This window comes from Eucyclogobius newberryi, unplaced genomic scaffold (assembly GCF_026437365.1).
Source record: "Eucyclogobius newberryi isolate DKJ021-1_F unplaced genomic scaffold, fEucNew1.0.hap1 SCAF_3, whole genome shotgun sequence".
In the NCBI taxonomy this organism is placed as follows: Eukaryota; Metazoa; Chordata; class Actinopteri; order Gobiiformes; family Gobiidae; genus Eucyclogobius; species Eucyclogobius newberryi.
Window position 1 is genome coordinate 2,839,058 of NW_027315945.1, and position 18,592 is coordinate 2,857,649.

The following is an 18,592-nucleotide window of genomic DNA, read 5'->3' on the forward strand; positions in this document are numbered from 1 at the left end:
GAAGTCAGGGCTTAACCGGTGAGCCTGGCCCCACAAAAAAAGAGAGAAAAGCATGTTTGCATGTCTGATGACAACACATAAGAGACTCCGTCTCTGCTACTTTTTCATTCAAATTACTTTCGAAAATGCACCTTTTCTCATTACACTGTCAGTTTTTCCAGGTGTTGTAGCAGTGTGCACCGAACTGTTGACCTTTTTCAGCTTTGCCACTATTTTGTTTGGCTTCAGCTGTTTAACATGCTCTGTAGATAGAGTTGGTATAATACCAACCAAATTTCAATATTTGACATCTGCACTAGAAATTAACTCTTTGTTTAAATGCTAACTAGTAATATATTCGATAATTTAAAATACTATGGTTATATATCAAGCCTAACGGAGCCTCCATCACATCTATCGCACAATGACCAGCCACCTGACAGGAACCGCGTTTCCATCAACTCCACACACAAGTATTGCATGAATAATGGAAGGTGTAAAGAACAAATATTGCATTTAGAACCCTTAATTTGCATTAAAGTGCTTGCTTAAAGGTCCCATATCATGCAAAATCGACTTTCAGAGCTTTTAACCTTCTTACAGTGCTATTGGTGCCTCATATATGTGCCCAAAGTGTTTTTTAGATTGATTGCCGTTTTAGCGAGAGTAGTCTATATCCTTTTCCTCGGATGAACAGATGAACGGGGCCTACTCACTTACAACCGCATGTTGTAAATAAAGTCTGACAGCAGCAGAAAGAAAGACCTGTGAAACCTTTCCTTTACACAGCGAGGGTGGATCAGTCACTGAAGCTGCTCTCCAGAGTGGACAGAGTGTCCTGCAGGGGACAGAGTGTCCTGCAGGGGACAGAGTGTCCTGCAGGGGGTGACACTCATGGTCCAGCATAGATGTGAATCTAGCCAGGACCCTTCTGTCCCCCACCTCCTGCACCGAGTCCAGAGCACAGCCCAGGACGGAGCTGGACTTCTTGATGACTTTGTCCAGCCTCTTCCTCTCCCTCTCTGTGATGCTGCTGCTCCAGCAGGCCACACCTACAGGAGGGCTGATGCCACCACAGAGTCGTAGAAGGTCTTCAGGAGTGGCCCTGTCACTCCAAAAGACCTGAGTCTCCTCAGGAGGTAGAGCTGTACAGTCTGTGTTATGAGTCCAGTCCAGTTTGTGGTTCAGATGAACACCAGGTCCTTGTATGAGTCACTCTCTCAATGTCCCGTCCCTGGATGTTCACTGGTGAGGGGGGCGTGGCCTCTGTGAAAGTCCACCACCATCTCCTTGGTCTTCCCCACGTTGATGAGGAGGTGGTTCCACTGACACCAGTCCACAAAGTCCTGCTCCAGTCCTCTGTCCTCCGCATCATCGTCGTCCGTGATGAGTCCGATGATGGCAGAGTCGTCAGAGAACTTCTGCAGGACACAGCTGTCCGTGTCGTGTCTGAAGTCTGCAGTGTAGAGGGTGAAGAGAAAGGGCGCGAGGACAGTGCCCTGGGGCCCCCCACACTGCAGGTCAGAAACTGGGGTCGGTCTGTGAGGTGGTCCATGATCCACTCTGCAGGTCGTACTCCACATCAGCCGTCTCCAGCTTGTCCCTCAGGAGCTGATGGTGTTGAAGGCGCTGGAGAGATCGAAGAACAGTATCCTCACAGAGCTGCCAGGCTTCTCCAGGTGAGAGAGAGAGAGCGGTGCAGCAGGAGATGAAGGCGTCCTCCACTCCGATGCCAGGCCGGTATGCAAACTGCAGCGGGTCCATGGCTGAGCTCACGGTGGAGCGGAGGTGGTCCAGGACCAGCTCCAGTGTCTTCATCAGGTGGGACGTGAGAGCCACCGGCCTGAAGCTGTTGAAGTCTTTGACGCGCGGTGTCTTGGGCACAGGTACCAGACAGGAGGTCTTCCAGACCTGTGGTACCACCCTCAGCTTCAGGCTCATGTTGAAGACATGCTCCATATCTCCACACAGTTCATCTGCGCAGGACTTAAGGAGCCTGGGGCTGATGCCGTCAGGTCCTGCTGCCTTCCTCACTTTAATCCTCTTCACCTCACTCCTCACCTGTGCTGCTGTGACAGTCAGTGGTTGGCAGGGGGAGCGTGTGCTGGGGGGATGGGTGAGTCCAGGCGAAGTGGGGAGCTGATGGTCCGGGGCAGATAAGCGAAGAGGAACAGATGCAGGGCATTGTCCAGCTGTGGAAGAGGGAGCATGCAGCTGTGCAGGGGGAGGGGCGGGTGACCGATCAAACCTCAAGAAGTGAGACTTAAGCTCATTCACCCACTGTAGGTCCCCCTTTGTCTGGGCAGGGGGGATTTTGAAGCCCGAGATGGTTTTCAGGCTCCTCCACACTCCCTGAATGTTCTTTTGCTGCAGCTGCTCCTCCATCCTCCTCTTGTAGCCGGCCTCGGCCTGCCTGATCTTCCTCCTCAGCTCCGTCTGCACAGTCCTCAGCTCCTCCTTGTTCCCTGACCTGAAGGCTCTCTTCTTCTCCTTCAACAGAGCCTTCAGTTCACGGTTAATCCATGGCTTGTTGTTTGGAAAACACCGCACCATCCGGGAGGGAACAATGTTCTCAAAACAGAAGTTGATGTAGTCCGTGATGCACTCTGTGATGGTGTTGATGTCCTCCCCATGTGGGTCATAAAGCTCAGTCCAGACAGTGGTGCTGAAGCAGTCCCTCAGAGCCTCCTCGCTCTCAGCAGACCACATCCTCACCTCACGGGACACCACAGCCTGCCTGCGCACGATGGGTTCATACACAGACCTCAGATGTACAAGGTTGTGGTCCGAGCTGCCCAGGGGAGGGAGGGGGGAAGAGGAATAAGCCTCTTTGGTGTTGGCAAAGAACAAGTCCAATGTTCTACTGTCTCTGGTGGGGCAGGTAACATACTGGGTGTATGTTGGTAGAACAGAAGAGGGAGAAGCGTGGTTAAAGTCACCAGAGACGAGGAAGAGAGCCTGTGGATGCTGTGTCTGTAATCTACTGGTGCAGGAGAGCAGTGCTTCACAAGCATCTTCAGCATTAGCAGAGGGGGCCACATAGACTGCGATCAAAATCACATGATATGGCCTCATGCCAATAGCCAACAGTTCAATGTCTTTGTTACACAGCTGCTCCTTTACTGTACAGTGGTCATATTTGCACCACTTCTCGTTCACAAACACAGCCTGGCCGCCTCCTCTTCACTTCCTGCTCTCCCTCGTTCTATCAGCACGCAGCAGATGAAAGTGATCCAAAGCGATAATAGAATCCGGCATTTCAGGGGTTAACCATGTCTCGGTGAAAAGCATGACGCTGCTGTCCCTGTGCTCCTGCAAGTATTCCCTGTATTCCCAAAGTATTCCTTGGGTCAGGTGGCACGGGGGAAAGCGTGGCGGGAGGCGGTGCCAGTCCTCTGTGCTGGAGGAGAGACCCAGAGCCATGGCACTGTGTACCGGTGCAGCCTCAGGCCCTGTTTACACCCCCACTTTCTCAAGAAAGGGCCCAAGTTATGGGTGATATTTCATAACTATTATGTTATGGGTGTTGACTATGAAACAGGAAAAAAAGCATGATATGGGATCTTCAAGCTATCGCTCAGGTATACACGTGAGAATCGCTTGTATACCTTCAACTGACAAAGGCAACAGGACTTCCGCCTTTGTCAGAGGTGACTTTTGATGTTGTGACTTTTATCAGATCTTGACAGATCAGACAGACCACGCCTGTCCCCGTGTGGTGGTCTCTACAGTGTGAGCCAAAGTAAACGCCCCTTTGTCTCGATTGATTTCAATAGCATCTCATATACATCTTTTGTACTTATGCTCTTCTCTTCTTACTATTTTTGCATTTGAATTTTGTTTTAATGCACATAAAAGTTCAAAATGGACTTCCAGGTTCTGGCGACGCTGTAAGCAGAGGCACCTCCCACCACCTAATCCCAAATAAGAAGAACAAATGATGCATAAACAAGGAAGAAAGTCTGGTAACACATTGTTTTTAGCAGTTATAATAGGTATTAGTGGCCTACAAAACATCAAAATGTATGTTTTATGATCATAGAGGAGCTAAAATTGTAATAAAACAGTTTGGCACAGTTGGCACATATTTGGATCACTTGAATATACTTTTTGATACAAAAAGGTCAAAGCACCAAAATGCCTGTTCCTAGAGATCTGAAACTTGACACAGTTGTTGTCATGACAACAGCATGTGCAGTGAACAGCATAAGCACACAATGAAGTATGTCATGCTCAGGACCTTTACAAATGGACAATATTCAGGCGAGACTAAAAAAAGGATGTTTTGTTCATGTTTGTGCTTCTGTAGTGTAAGTTCTGAAGCCCTGACAGTGTGACATCTGCACATCTGCAGAAACTAGAAGGCCTAAGCTTTCCCATGATGCATCACACTCACATGTGGAACGTAACATCATCTTTTAAAAAACAATAACCATTTGTGTCCAACCATTGTGCACAGGGGGAATAGGTTAGTGTTAAATGGTACGTTAATGGTTACGAGTTGGAGCTGATTCAGAGCGCACATGGATTGGTGCAGATCAAGACACAATGAGGAATGTTTCTGCCAGACAAATACATCAGATTTAGAGAGCAGCTGCTAAAATGCCATTCCAAAGCGGCAAACAGGTATTTGAAGCTGCTTGTGCCTCTCGGGTAATATCAAGGTGTAGGATCCTCTAGACTAGAGGCTGCAGTTCTGTATAAACCTTCTATTGGGCCCTTAACCGATGCTCACGAGGAGAACCTGCTCCAGTGGGGCCCGAAATACATCAAGACCCATTTTCAAACAGTCTTGTTCACTGATGTGCCAGTGCCGTGCAACCCTGGATGGTCCAGATGGATGGTTGGTGGACGGTCAGCAAGGAGGGGGCGGAGTCATGTTTGGGCCGGAATCATGGGGAGAGAACTAATCAGGCCCTTTAGGGGCCCTTAAGGTGTGAAAATGACCTCTGTAAAGTATGTGGAGTTTCTGACTGACCACTTTCTTCCATGGGACAAAAACTGTGCTTTTACCCTATTGAGGCTGTTGACATCCGAACAGCAGCTCTGGGATTATGACCACATTTGGGTCAAATCCGAGAAAAATATAATGTGCATAATAATGTGGAAGTAGTGTAGTTCCTAATTGCTACAATTAACTTTCCTGCTATGTATTATTTAAGTGTTTGGGGGGAGCTGTATGGCAAACCTGCAGTATTTATGTCTCACACACAAAACATATTTTATTCTGAAGGGACTAAAGCAGGAAGTTTTGCTGTTGTTCAAATTGACGTTATCTGTTGTTACACGTTCAGTCTGTTGGAAGTGAAGAAAGCAGTGACTGAACTGTTCCTCTCGCCTCTTTTTACACACTTCCACACTGTAATCAGTATAGTATAATAGTAGAGCTCTTTTTAGACAGAGGCAGTGTCATTGTTATTTGCACATCTTTGTGGTGCCATGGTCTTTGCTACTGAAACGATCGATTTTATTTCTACACCATGTAGGCCTGATTAAAACCCTAAAACATAACCCACTAAATGAATGAAGTAAGCTGGTATAAAATATTGAGACGTTAGCTGAGGACATCTGTATTTAATGTCCGCTCACCTTCTTGAAGTCCTGCAGCCTCGCTCCTGCTGGCTCCAGTCGAGCTTCACAGAGACGCTCTTCTTGAGTCGTGTCATTGTCACGTTGCTCATTTTGTTGGCTGTTGTGATTCGTCCCTGTCTTTTCTGCATTTGGTCCCTCTCTCTGACCCTCTGAGCTCTCTATCTTCTGTTCCGACTCCGTTCTGCTGCTCTGGACCTGCTCTGCTCCTTCGATGATGGGCAGAGGCTCAGCCATCGCAGCCTCTGTTTGAACAAGAACTCTGTCAAACACACACAAAGCACAATCCTTCAGGAGCGTCATGACAGCAGCAGCAGCCGCGGCCTCAGTGGCAAGTATCAACACACTGAGCGCACAGCTACTCAGGCCTTTCTCTGCACTAATGTATCAGAACCAGTCCGGCAGGTTTTAGCTTGCAGATGTTAAGAGCCCGTCTAGCTTCATGTGCACTGCAGGACATGAGCAGACTTTGCACACAAATGAGTTACTTCTGAACACCAAGTATCAACATTGAGGCTTGAAGTAAATATCCACAACCATAATCTATTACTACCACTAAATACTGCTATATATATATATATTTCTCCATGACATTTGTTTGAATCCAGTGGTGGAAGAAGTACTACATTTTGTTACTTTAGTAAATGTACAGATACAGGTTGGAAGTTTAACAATGTGCTTTTAGAGGTATTTCATACATTATTTGAGAACTATTAATGCATCAAAAAGTGATTTTGTGAAGAATTGCACTAATTCTTGAGCAGCAGAAGTAACTGACTTGATCTTATTTGGAGGCAGAGCCCTCTATCTTCTGGGGGACCCTCAGACGCCGCTCCCCCCAACATGAAAAAGGGTCTTTTTTGTGTGGGTTTGTTTGTTTTATGTGTACAAAAAGAATGAGTTAACAACGAAAATGTGTTTTTAACGCACACACTATCTTTGAGGGTAAGTCAGGACTTGAACTGAAAACCTTCAGCCAAGATGTCACCATAAAAAAACAAAAAAAATCCAGTTCAAAAAGCAGTTGCCCAGTGGTGAAAGAAGTACCACATTTAGTTACTCAAGTAAAAGTAAAAGCATCACATGCAAAAAAACAAAAAACCTACATCAGTACGAGTAATGAAGTATTGAGTATTTCTCTAAGTACAACTCACATATTTTGACTTTTGAAGAATCCTTTTTAGGACGTTTTGTTTGCTCAAAGCCAACATTTGAATTCAAAACGTTTCGGGAGAATATCCCCATAAACCATCAGGAAACACCTCAAACATTTCATCCCAGTCCAAATAGTGAAAGCCCAGACAGCTGCTCTAAATGTGGTGAATCCAAGTAAGAAGTATCCAATGTGACTTAAGTTACCTAAAAGTGTTACTTGAGTACGTTACTTTCCACCATCGCTCTTCACACAACAAGAGTATAAAGGTTCAACATACCTGTAATGCCTCCTTAAGTCAGAAAACACAGAAATCGCTTGTGTGGACGAGAAAAACAAGTTGAAAACAGTTGTCAGCAACACTTCAGCAGCTCTATCTGCGACTTCCTGTTCTCCTCACCACACACAGCCCCCCCTCATGTATGTGTCTCACCCTCATGTCTCACCCTCATGTCTCACTCTCACACCACAGCGCACGTCTCACGAGTCGCTGGCAGGAGGACAGTGGCCTGGGCAGCAGAGCAGACAGAGGTGCATGCTGGGAGCTAAAGTCAGAGCATGCAGCGGTGCAGGGTGCAGGGGGGTGCAGGGGGGTGCAGGGTGCAGGGGGGTGCAGGGGGGTGCAGGGTGCAGGGGGGTGCAGGGGGGTGCAGGGTGGTGCAGGGGGGTGCAGGGGGGTGCAGGGTGCAGGGGGGTGCAGGGTGCAGGGGGGTGCAGGGGGGTGCAGGGTGCAGGGGGGTGCAGGGGGGTGCAGGGGGGTGCAGGGTGCAGGGGGGTGCAGGGGGGTGCAGGGTGCAGGGGGGTGCAGGGGGGTGCAGGGTGCAGCGGTGCAGGGTGCAGGGGGGTGCAGGGGGGTGCAGGGTGCAGGGGGGTGCAGGGGGGTGCAGGGTGCAGCGGTGCAGGGTGCAGCCTGTCAGGTCACAGCAGCATGTTGAAACAGGCAACTTCTCTGGGCTGTGGTTTAGCACATCCTGTTGACTCGAGCAGAAAAGAGAAGTAGAGGCAGACGAGAAAAGGGAACTCTGACATTTCGTGATAAGGTTCAATGTGACAGCTGTTTTTGTACTGATTGAAATACAAGTATGTGAATATAGTGGTGTTTTTTAATATGAAAGCATTCAAGCAGTACTACAGGAGCTCCCACAGGGGGCACACCAATCCCTCTACAGTTCAAATGACTGTTTAAAGGGAATGTAATCCATATTTCTGTCCTAAACCTGGACTTGTCCCGTGTTGGACCAGGATTAGCTCTAGTTTAGACCTGGACTTGTCCCGTGTTGGACAAGGATTAGCTCTAGTTTAGACCTGGACTTGTCCCGTGTTGGACAAGGATTAGCTCTAGTTTAGACCTGGACTTGTCCCCTGTTGGACCAGGATTAGCTCTAGTTTAGACCTGGACTTGTCCCGTGTTGGACAAGGATTAGCTCTAGTTTAGACCTGGACTTGTCCCGTGTTGGACAAGGATTAGCTCTAGTTTAGACCTGGACTTGTCCCGTGTTGGACAAGGATTAGCTCTAGTTTAGACCTGGACTTGTCCCGTGTTGGACCAGGATTAGCTCTAGTTTAGACCTGGACTTGTCCCGTGTTGGACAAGGATTAGCTCTAGTTTAGACCTGGACTTGTCCCGTGTTGGACAAGGATTAGCTCTAGTTTAGACCTGGACTCGTCCCGTGTTGGACAAGGATTAGCTCTAGTTTAGACCTGGACTCGTCCCGTGTTGGACCAGGATTAGCTCTAGTTTAGACCTGGACTCGTCCCGTGTTGGACCAGGATTAGCTCTAGTTTAGACCTGGACTTGTCCCGTGTTGGACCAGGATTAGCTCTAGTTTAGACCTGGACTTGTCCCGTGTTGGACAAGGATTAGCTCTAGTTTAGACCTGGACTTGTCCCGTGTTGGACAAGGATTAGCTCTAGTTTAGACCTGGACTTGTCCCGTGTTGGACCAGGATTAGCTCTAGTTTAGACCTGGACTTGTCCCGTGCTGGACAAGGATTAGCTCTAGTTTAGACCTGGACTTGTCCCGTGTTGGACCAGGATTAGCTCTAGTTTAGACCTGGACTTGTCCCGTGTTGGACCAGGATTAGCTCTAGTTTAGACCTGGACTTGTCCCGTGTTGGACAAGGATTAGCTCTAGTTTAGACCTGGACTCGTCCCGTGTTGGACCAGGATTAGCTCTAGTTTAGACCTGGACTTGTCCCGTGTTGGACAAGGATTAGCTCTAGTTTAGACCTGGACTTGTCCCGTGTTGGACAAGGATTAGCTCTAGTTTAGACCTGGACTTGTCCCGTGTTGGACAAGGATTAGCTCTAGTTTAGACCTGGACTCGTCCCGTGTTGGACCAGGATTAGCTCTAGTTTAGACCTGGACTTGTCCCGTGTTGGACCAGGATTAGCTCTAGTTTAGACCTGGACTTGTCCCGTGTTGGACCAGGATTAGCTCTAGTTTAGACCTGGACTTGTCCCGTGTTGGACCAGGATTAGCTCTAGTTTAGACCTGGACTTGTCCCGTGTTGGACCAGGATTAGCTCTAGTTTAGACCTGGACTTGTCCCGTGTTGGACCAGGATTAGCTCTAGTTTAGACCTGGACTTGTCCCGTGTTGGACAAGGATTAGCTCTAGTTTAGACCTGGACTTGTCCCGTGTTGGACCAGGATTAGCTCTAGTTTAGACCTGGACTTGTCCCGTGTTGGACCAGGATTAGCTCTAGTTTAGACCTGGACTTGTCCCGTGTTGGACCAGGATTAGCTCTAGTTTAGACCTGGACTCGTCCCGTGTTGGACAAGGATTAGCTCTAGTTTAGACCTGGACTTGTCCCGTGTTGGACCAGGATTAGCTCTAGTTTAGACCTGGACTCGTCCCGTGTTGGACCAGGATTAGCTCTAGTTTAGACCTGGACTCGTCCCGTGTTGGACCAGGATTAGCTCTAGTTTAGACCTGGACTCGTCCCGTGTTGGACAAGGATTAGCTCTAGTTTAGACCTGGACTTGTCCCGTGTTGGACCAGGATTAGCTCTAGTTTAGACCTGGACTTGTCCCGTGTTGGACCAGGATTAGCTCTAGTTTAGACCTGGACTTGTCCCGTGTTGGACAAGGATTAGCTCTAGTTTAGACCTGGACTTGTCCCCTGTTGGACCAGGATTAGCTCTAGTTTAGACCTGGACTTGTCCCGTGTTGGACAAGGATTAGCTCTAGTTTAGACCTGGACTTGTCCCGTGTTGGACCAGGATTAGCTCTAGTTTAGACCCTGGACTTGTCCCGTGTTGGACAAGGATTAGCTCTAGTTTAGACCTGGACTTGTCCCGTGTTGGACCAGGATTAGCTCTAGTTTAGACCTGGACTTGTCCCGTGTTGGACCAGGATTAGCTCTAGTTTAGACCTGACTCGTCCCGTGTTGGACAAGGATTAGCTCTAGTTTAGACCTGGACTTGTCCCGTGTTGGACCAGGATTAGCTCTAGTTTAGACCTGGACTCGTCCCGTGTTGGACCAGGATTAGCTCTAGTTTAGACCTGGACTCGTCCCGTGTTGGACCAGGATTAGCTCTAGTTTAGACCTGGACTCGTCCCGTGTTGGACCAGGATTAGCTCTAGTTAGACCTGGACTCGTCCCGTGTTGGACAAGGATTAGCTCTAGTTTAGACCTGGACTCGTCCCGTGTTGGACCAGGATTAGCTCTAGTTTAGACCTGGACTTGTCCCGTGTTGGACCAGGATTAGCTCTAGTTTAGACCTGGACTTGTCCCGTGTTGGACCAGGATTAGCTCTAGTTTAGACCTGGACTTGTCCCGTGTTGGACAAGGATTAGCTCTAGTTTAGACCTGGACTTGTCCCGTGTTGGACCAGGATTAGCTCTAGTTTAGACCTGGACTTGTCCCGTGTTGGACAAGGATTAGCTCTAGTTTAGACCTGGACTTGTCCCGTGTTGGACCAGGATTAGCTCTAGTTTAGACCTGGACTTGTCCCGTGTTGGACCAGGATTAGCTCTAGTTTAGACCTGGACTTGTCCCGTGTTGGACAAGGATTAGCTCTAGTTTAGACCTGGACTTGTCCCGTGTTGGACAAGGATTAGCTCTAGTTTAGACCTGGACTTGTCCCGTGTTGGACAAGGATTAGCTCTAGTTTAGACCTGGACTCGTCCCGTGTTGGACCAGGATTAGCTCTAGTTTAGACCCGGACTTGTCCCGTGTTGGACCAGGATTAGCTCTAGTTTAGACCTGGACTTGTCCCGTGTTGGACCAGGATTAGCTCTAGTTTAGACCTGGATTTGTCCCGTGTTGGACAAGGATTAGCTCTAGTTTAGACCTGGACTTGTCCCGTGTTGGACCAGGATTAGCTCTAGTTTAGACCTGGACTTGTCCCGTGTTGGACAAGGATTAGCTCTAGTTTAGACCTGGACTTGTCCCGTGTTGGACCAGGATTAGCTCTAGTTTAGACCTGGACTTGTCCCGTGTTGGACCAGGATTAGCTCTAGTTTAGACCTGGACTTGTCTCGTGTTGGACAAGGATTAGCTCTAGTTTAGACCTGGACTCGTCCCGTGTTGGACCAGGATTAGCTCTAGTTTAGACCTGGACTTGTCCCGTGTTGGACAAGGATTAGCTCTAGTTTAGACCTGGACTTGTCCCGTGTTGGACAAGGATTAGCTCTAGTTTAGACCTGGACTTGTCCCGTGTTGGACAAGGATTAGCTCTAGTTTAGACCTGGACTCGTCCCGTGTTGGACCAGGATTAGCTCAGTTTAGACCTGGACTTGTCCCGTGTTGGACCAGGATTAGCTCTAGTTTAGACCTGGACTTGTCCCGTGTTGGACCAGGATTAGCTCTAGTTTAGACCTGGACTTGTCCCGTGTTGGACCAGGATTAGCTCTAGTTTAGACCTGGACTTGTCCCGTGTTGGACCAGGATTAGCTCTAGTTTAGACCTGGACTTGTCCCGTGTTGGACCAGGATTAGCTCTAGTTTAGATCTGGACTTGTCCCGTGTTGGACCAGGATTAGCTCTAGTTTAGACCTGGACTTGTCCCGTGTTGGACAAGGATTAGCTCTAGTTTAGACCTGGACTTGTCCCCTGTTGGACCAGGATTAGCTCTAGTTTAGACCTGGACTTGTCCCGTGTTGGACAAGGATTAGCTCTAGTTTAGACCTGGACTTGTCCCGTGTTGGACAAGGATTAGCTCTAGTTTAGACCTGGACTTGTCCCGTGTTGGACCAGGATTAGCTCTAGTTTAGACCTGGACTTGTCCCGTGTTGGACCAGGATTAGCTCTAGTTTAGACCTGGACTTGTCCCGTGTTGGACAAGGATTAGCTCTAGTTTAGACCTGGACTTGTCCCGTGTTGGACCAGGATTAGCTCTAGTTTAGACCTGGACTTGTCCCGTGTTGGACCAGGATTAGCTCTAGTTTAGACCTGGACTCGTCCCGTGTTGGACCAGGATTAGCTCTAGTTTAGACCTGGACTCGTCCCGTGTTGGACAAGGATTAGCTCTAGTTTAGACCTGGACTTGTCCCGTGTTGGACCAGGATTAGCTCTAGTTTAGACCTGGACTCGTCCCGTGTTGGACCAGGATTAGCTCTAGTTTAGACCTGGACTCGTCCCGTGTTGGACCAGGATTAGCTCTAGTTTAGACCTGGACTTGTCCCGTGTTGGACCAGGATTAGCTCTAGTTTAGACCTGGACTTGTCCCGTGTTGGACAAGGATTAGCTCTAGTTTAGACCTGGACTCGTCCCGTGTTGGACCAGGATTAGCTCTAGTTTAGACCTGGACTCGTCCCGTGTTGGACCAGGATTAGCTCTAGTTTAGACCTGGACTTGTCCCGTGTTGGACCAGGATTAGCTCTAGTTTAGACCTGGACTTGTCCCGTGTTGGACAAGGATTAGCTCTAGTTTAGACCTGGACTTGTCCCGTGTTGGACCAGGATTAGCTCTAGTTTAGACCTGGACTCGTCCCGTGTTGGACCAGGATTAGCTCTAGTTTAGACCTGGACTTGTCCCGTGTTGGACCAGGATTAGCTCTAGTTTAGACCTGGACTTGTCCCGTGTTGGACCAGGATTAGCTCTAGTTTAGACCTGGACTTGTCCCGTGTTGGACAAGGATTAGCTCTAGTTTAGACCTGGACTTGTCCCGTGTTGGACCAGGATTAGCTCTAGTTTAGACCTGGACTTGTCCCGTGTTGGACCAGGATTAGCTCTAGTTTAGACCTGGACTCGTCCCGTGTTGGACCAGGATTAGCTCTAGTTTAGACCTGGACTCGTCCCGTGTTGGACAAGGATTAGCTCTAGTTTAGACCTGGACTCGTCCCGTGTTGGACCAGGATTAGCTCTAGTTTAGACCTGGACTCGTCCCGTGTTGGACCAGGATTAGCTCTAGTTTAGACCTGGACTCGTCCCGTGTTGGACCAGGATTAGCTCTAGTTTAGACCTGGACTCGTCCCGTGTTGGACAAGGATTAGCTCTAGTTTAGACCTGGACTTGTCCCGTGTTGGACAAGGATTAGCTCTAGTTTAGACCTGGACTCGTCCCGTGTTGGACCAGGATTAGCTCTAGTTTAGACCTGGACTTGTCCCGTGTTGGACCAGGATTAGCTCTAGTTTAGACCTGGACTTGTCCCGTGTTGGACAAGGATTAGCTCTAGTTTAGACCTGGACTCGTCCCGTGTTGGACCAGGATTAGCTCTAGTTTAGACCTGGACTTGTCCCGTGTTGGACCAGGATTAGCTCTAGTTTAGACCTGGACTTGTCCCGTGTTGGACCAGGATTAGCTCTAGTTTAGACCTGGACTTGTCCCGTGTTGGACCAGGATTAGCTCTAGTTTAGACCTGGACTTGTCCCGTGTTGGACCAGGATTAGCTCTAGTTTAGACCTGGACTCGTCCCGTGTTGGACCAGGATTAGCTCTAGTTTAGACCTGGACTTGTCCCGTGTTGGACCAGGATTAGGACCTCGAAGTGCAACTTTTCAATATTTGGTTTTAAAAAGAAAACGCGGGATTTGGCGCTGTATTTGTGTGGAAAGGGTTAAAGTGTTCAGGTTCCTGGTGGAGGATGAAAGGCTCACATGGAAAAGCATATTCAGATCTGCACAGGATTTACAGGGCAATGATCAGTGGCGGATCCAGGGGGGTGCGCGGGGGTGCGCCCCCTTTTTAAGATCAAACTTTTTTCTTCTTCTGTGTTTTTATGGTGCAGAGAGTATACTGTTCAGGCCTGACAGAGTGAATGGCATTTTGAGGCTAATATGCTACACAACAATATTCAAATACATGACTTAACACACACGCCCTGTGGAGCATGTGCTGCGCAGCACTCGATGCTCAAAGAGGGCAACGCTCGCCAGAAAAGTTGAAAAAGCTTAACTTCTTAGCAGTAGCACAGCGGCCAATCAGAGATTACGCTCTAGTGACGTGCTACGCACGACCTGGGAACAGGCCCAAAACAAACTCCACAACGATTAAAAAACAAAAAAAACATTTTAAAAAATCCTCAAGACGCAGCTCTTGGAGCAGATGAAGATATTCACTAAAGTCTGCTCAAGTATGTGACTCTGATCTTCTCTGATCCTGATACTGACTCTGAGCCTGTGTCCTATGAAGAGTTGATGTGTCTAAATGATTTCAGCATTATAATACTGCCTTCACCCATGAGCTAAAACTGTCATTACATACCAACATTGTGAATACAATTGTGTTTTATGATACAGTGTTCACTGGTAATACATTTACATGTCTATGTCTTTATTTTTATTTATCATTTCCATGATTCCATAAGTTTTGGGCAGCCAATGTTCTGATGTCTTGATGGTGGATAAACTTATACATCATGTAATAGTGTGTTTAGACTTATACACCATGTAATAGTGTGTTTAGACTTATACACCATGTAATAGTGTGTTTAGACTTATACACATGTAATAGTGTGTTTAGACTTATACATCATGTAATAGTGTGTTTAGACTTATACACCATGTAATAGTCGGTGTAATCCCTCATTGGTCCAGGCGTGTTCCATAGTAGAAAAAGCTTCAGTTGTTTCATCTGGACTCAGTTTGAAAAAATAGACGTTTCGACTCTCATCCAAGAGTCATTGTCAATAAAAGAATTTAGATCGAGAACTCCGATATTAATAATGTTCTGTGGTAAGACCCGCCCATTGGGCGGAGCCTTCCTGAAGTAGAAAGAGTTGTTTGTTTCAACAGAAACTCCCCCCTTGTATCTACCGAGCCTATTCAGAATCTTAATGGGCTATTAGAATCCTCTTTGTCTTTGTGAGACCCTGGCTCAACCACCCTGAGGACCTGATTAGCATCTAAATGTCCTGGTCCTGGTCCTCTACCTTTCCAGGGGTTCAGAATACCATTATAGATACCAGGAAGATAGAATCTGAGCCCTCCATTTCTGTTTAAAGAAGGTCTTTCTTTTTTAACAAAAATAGCTTCCTTGACTCCTCTGTTCACCTGCATCCCGACCTCTGATGCAGTAGCAGCGGTGAGGATCAGACTGCAGGAAGACACCACCCTACAGGAAAGGACCAAACTGACACCTGAACACATATGTAAACTGTTGGACATCTGTCTGAACACCACCTACTTTCAATTCCGGGGACAATTTTACAGACAGATTCATGGCTGTGCCATGGGCTCGCCCGTTTCTCCCATAGTGGCCAACCTGTACATGGAGCACTTTGAGAAGAAGGCACTGGCCTCATTCTCAGGCATAGCTCCAAAACTGTGGCTCCGCTATGTCGATGATACGTTTGTAACAATCAAGGAACAAGAGCTGGAAACCTTCTCTGATCACATCAATGCTGTGGACCCACATATCAGGTTTACTAGAGAAGACGCTAAGGAGAATCGCTTGGCCTTTCTTGATTGTTCCACGATCAGAGGAGAGGACGGGAAACTCCAAATAGAAGTATATAGGAAACCTACACACACAGACCAGTATCTGCTCTTTGGTTCCAACCACCCACTACAGCACAAGCTGGGGGTGATCAGAACCTTACAACACAGAGCTCAGAGGGCAAGAAGAAAGAGGAAAAACATGTCCGTAATGCCCTCTCAGCCTGTGGTTACCCCGCTTTGGCTCTCAACAGAGTGAAGAGAACCAAGAAGCAGGACAAAAGGGAAACTGAACAGAGAAGGAAGGGTGTTTCTATCCCTTATGTGTCCGGCCTGTCGGAAAAACTGCAGAGAATTTTTAGACAACACGAAGTCCCTGTTTATTTTAAACCAGGAAACACTTTAAGACAAAAACTGGTTCACCCTAAGGACAAGTTGCCGACTCAAAAACAGAGCAATGTAGTTTATTCGATCCAATGCAGGGAAGAAAGCTGTAAAGAACGGTACATAGGTGAGACTAAACAGCCTCTACACAAGAGGCTTTATCAGCACAGAAGAAATACAAGTTCAGGACCTCAGAGTGCCGTGCATCTCCATCTTGAAGCCTCTAATCACTTGTTTGAAGACGGTGAGGTGAAGGTTTGAAGCAGGAGAAAAGATGGTTTGAAAGAGGAGTCAAGGAAGCTATTTTTGTTAAAAAAGAAAAACCTTCTTTAAACAGAAATGGAGGGCTAAGGTTTAATCTTCCTGTTATTTATAATGGGTTACTGAACCCCTGGAAAGGTAGAGGACCAGGACATTTAGATGCTAATCAGGTCCTCAGGGTGGTTGAGCCAGGGTCTCACAAAGACAAAGAGGATTCTAATAGCCCATTAAGATTCTGAATAGGCTCGGTAGATAAAAGGGGGGAGTTTCTGTTGAAACAAACAACTCTTTCTACTTCAGGAAGGCTCCTCCCAATGGGCGGGTCTTACCACAGAACAGTATAAATATCGGAGTTCTCGACCTAAATTCTTTTATTGACAATGACTCTTGGATGAGAGTCGAAACGTCTATTTTTTCAAACTGAGTCCAGATGAAACAACTGAAGCTTTTTCTACTATGTAATAGTGTGTTTAGACTGATACACATGTAATAGTGTGTTTAGACTGATACACATGTAATAGTGTGTTTAGACTTATACACATGTAATAGTGTGTTTAGACTTATACACATGCAATAGTGTGTTTAGACTTATACACATGTAATAGTATGTTTAGACTTATACACATGTAATAGTGTGTTTAGACTTATACACATGTAATAGTGTGTTTAGGCTTATACACATGTAATAGTGTGTTTAGACTTATACACATGTAATAGTGTGTTTAGACTTATACACCATGTAATAGTGTGTTTAGACTTATACACATGTAATAGTGTGTTTAGACTTATACACATGTAATAGTGTGTTTAGACTTATACACATGTAATAGTGTGTTTAGACTTATACACATGTAATAGTGTGTTTAGACTTAGCTAATGTTAACGGTGACGTAGAAGACTTTGATTGACATATTATTCTCGCCAATAAGAATACCTTTCAAATGGTGGGTGGGACTTAGGGCTTCTTCACACAGAATCCTCTGTATTCACATGCGTAAAGACAGTCAGAGCCTAGATTTTTGGGCAGGAGGCGACTAGACTTTACGCATCACGTTTTCTGATTTTATTAGCATTTTGTTACATATATGTATTATTATACCAATACAAAAATAATATATATATATATATATATATATATATATATATATATATATATATATATATACATATATATATATATATATATATATATATATATAATTTTATCCCCACCAAATTCATGGGTAAACTCATATTTATACATTTTCACATACATTTCACATATAGTTATAATTGGTATTCGTGGCCTACAAAACATCAAAATGTATGTTTTATGATCATAGAGGAGCTAAAACTGTAATAAAACAGTTTGGCACAGTTGGCACATATTTGGATCACTTGAATATACTTTTTGATACAAAAAGGTCAAAGCACCAAAATGCCTGTTCCTAGAGACCTGAAACTTGACACAGTTGTTGTCATGACAACAGCATGTGCAGTGAACAGCATAAACACACAATGAAGTATGTCCTGCTCAGGACCTTTACAAATGGACAATATTCAGGCGAGACTAAAAAAAGGATGTTTTGTTCATGTTTGTGCTTCTGTAGTGTAAGTTCTGAAGCCCTGACAGTGTGACATGTGCACATCTGCAGAAACTAGAAGGCCTAAGCTTTCCCATGATGCATCACACTCACATGAGGTCTGTAAGATCCTCTTTTAATAAACAATAACCATTTGTGTCCAACCATTGTGCACAGGGGGAATAGGTGGATGGGAACAGGTTACATTTTATTTATTTATTTATTTTATCGATTCATAGAACCGTAGTTACATCCGTAACCGTTTTTATCGCTAAAACTACGTGTCCCACAATGCCGCCGGTGGCCGCCCCTCCCCCACGGGGCTCTGCTGCACTGCTGCTGTGAGAAGTGCACTTTAAGCACTTTTGAGCAGAAGTTTAGTGGTGAGTCAGTTCAGGTGAACAGAGAACTACACAGACGTGGAACTGTTAGTTATACATTTAAAAGGTTTTTTAGATCTTGAGAAGTTTATTTTGTTATAAAGTCAAATGTTTATCTCTGTAGAACTGTAGATCATCTCTGAAGTTGTGATGCACATAAACTGAAGCACAGTATTGGTGAAATTACACTTGTTTTTCTAAATACATTTCAGTTTATGAGAACAAACGTTTTGTGATTTTTTTTTAATCGATCCAGTAATTGCTTCAAAACAGCTTAGGCTTTATAAAGCTATCTGTTTCTTATATCTTTAATAGTTTTATGTTTTACGTTATGTTCGGCCCGCGACCCAAATGAGTTTGACACCCCTGGTCTAGACTGACAGGTGACTGAAGTATAAGATAAGATAAGATATTCCTTTATTGTCCCACATGGGGAAATTTCATTGGTGCAACGCAGGTAGATAC

At 46.2% G+C, this 18,592-nt stretch overlaps 1 protein-coding gene across 1 annotated transcript in view; it reads right to left on the reverse strand.

Moving 5' to 3' along the window:
* Nucleotides 1-7,116, reverse strand: part of gpsm3 (G protein signaling modulator 3) — a 16,900-nt gene extending 9,784 nt beyond the window's left edge. The window contains exons 1-3 of the mRNA XM_072460497.1: nucleotides 7,002-7,116; nucleotides 5,569-5,830; nucleotides 1-24 (exon numbers count right to left, since the gene is read on the reverse strand). The exon at nucleotides 1-24 is cut by the window's left edge and continues 142 nt beyond it. Coding sequence (XP_072316598.1) covers nucleotides 1-24; nucleotides 5,569-5,805 — 261 coding nt within the window. The 5' untranslated portion in view covers nucleotides 5,806-5,830; nucleotides 7,002-7,116. The remainder of the gene's footprint in view (nucleotides 25-5,568; nucleotides 5,831-7,001) is intronic.
* Between the last annotated feature and the right edge of the window lie 11,476 nt (nucleotides 7,117-18,592).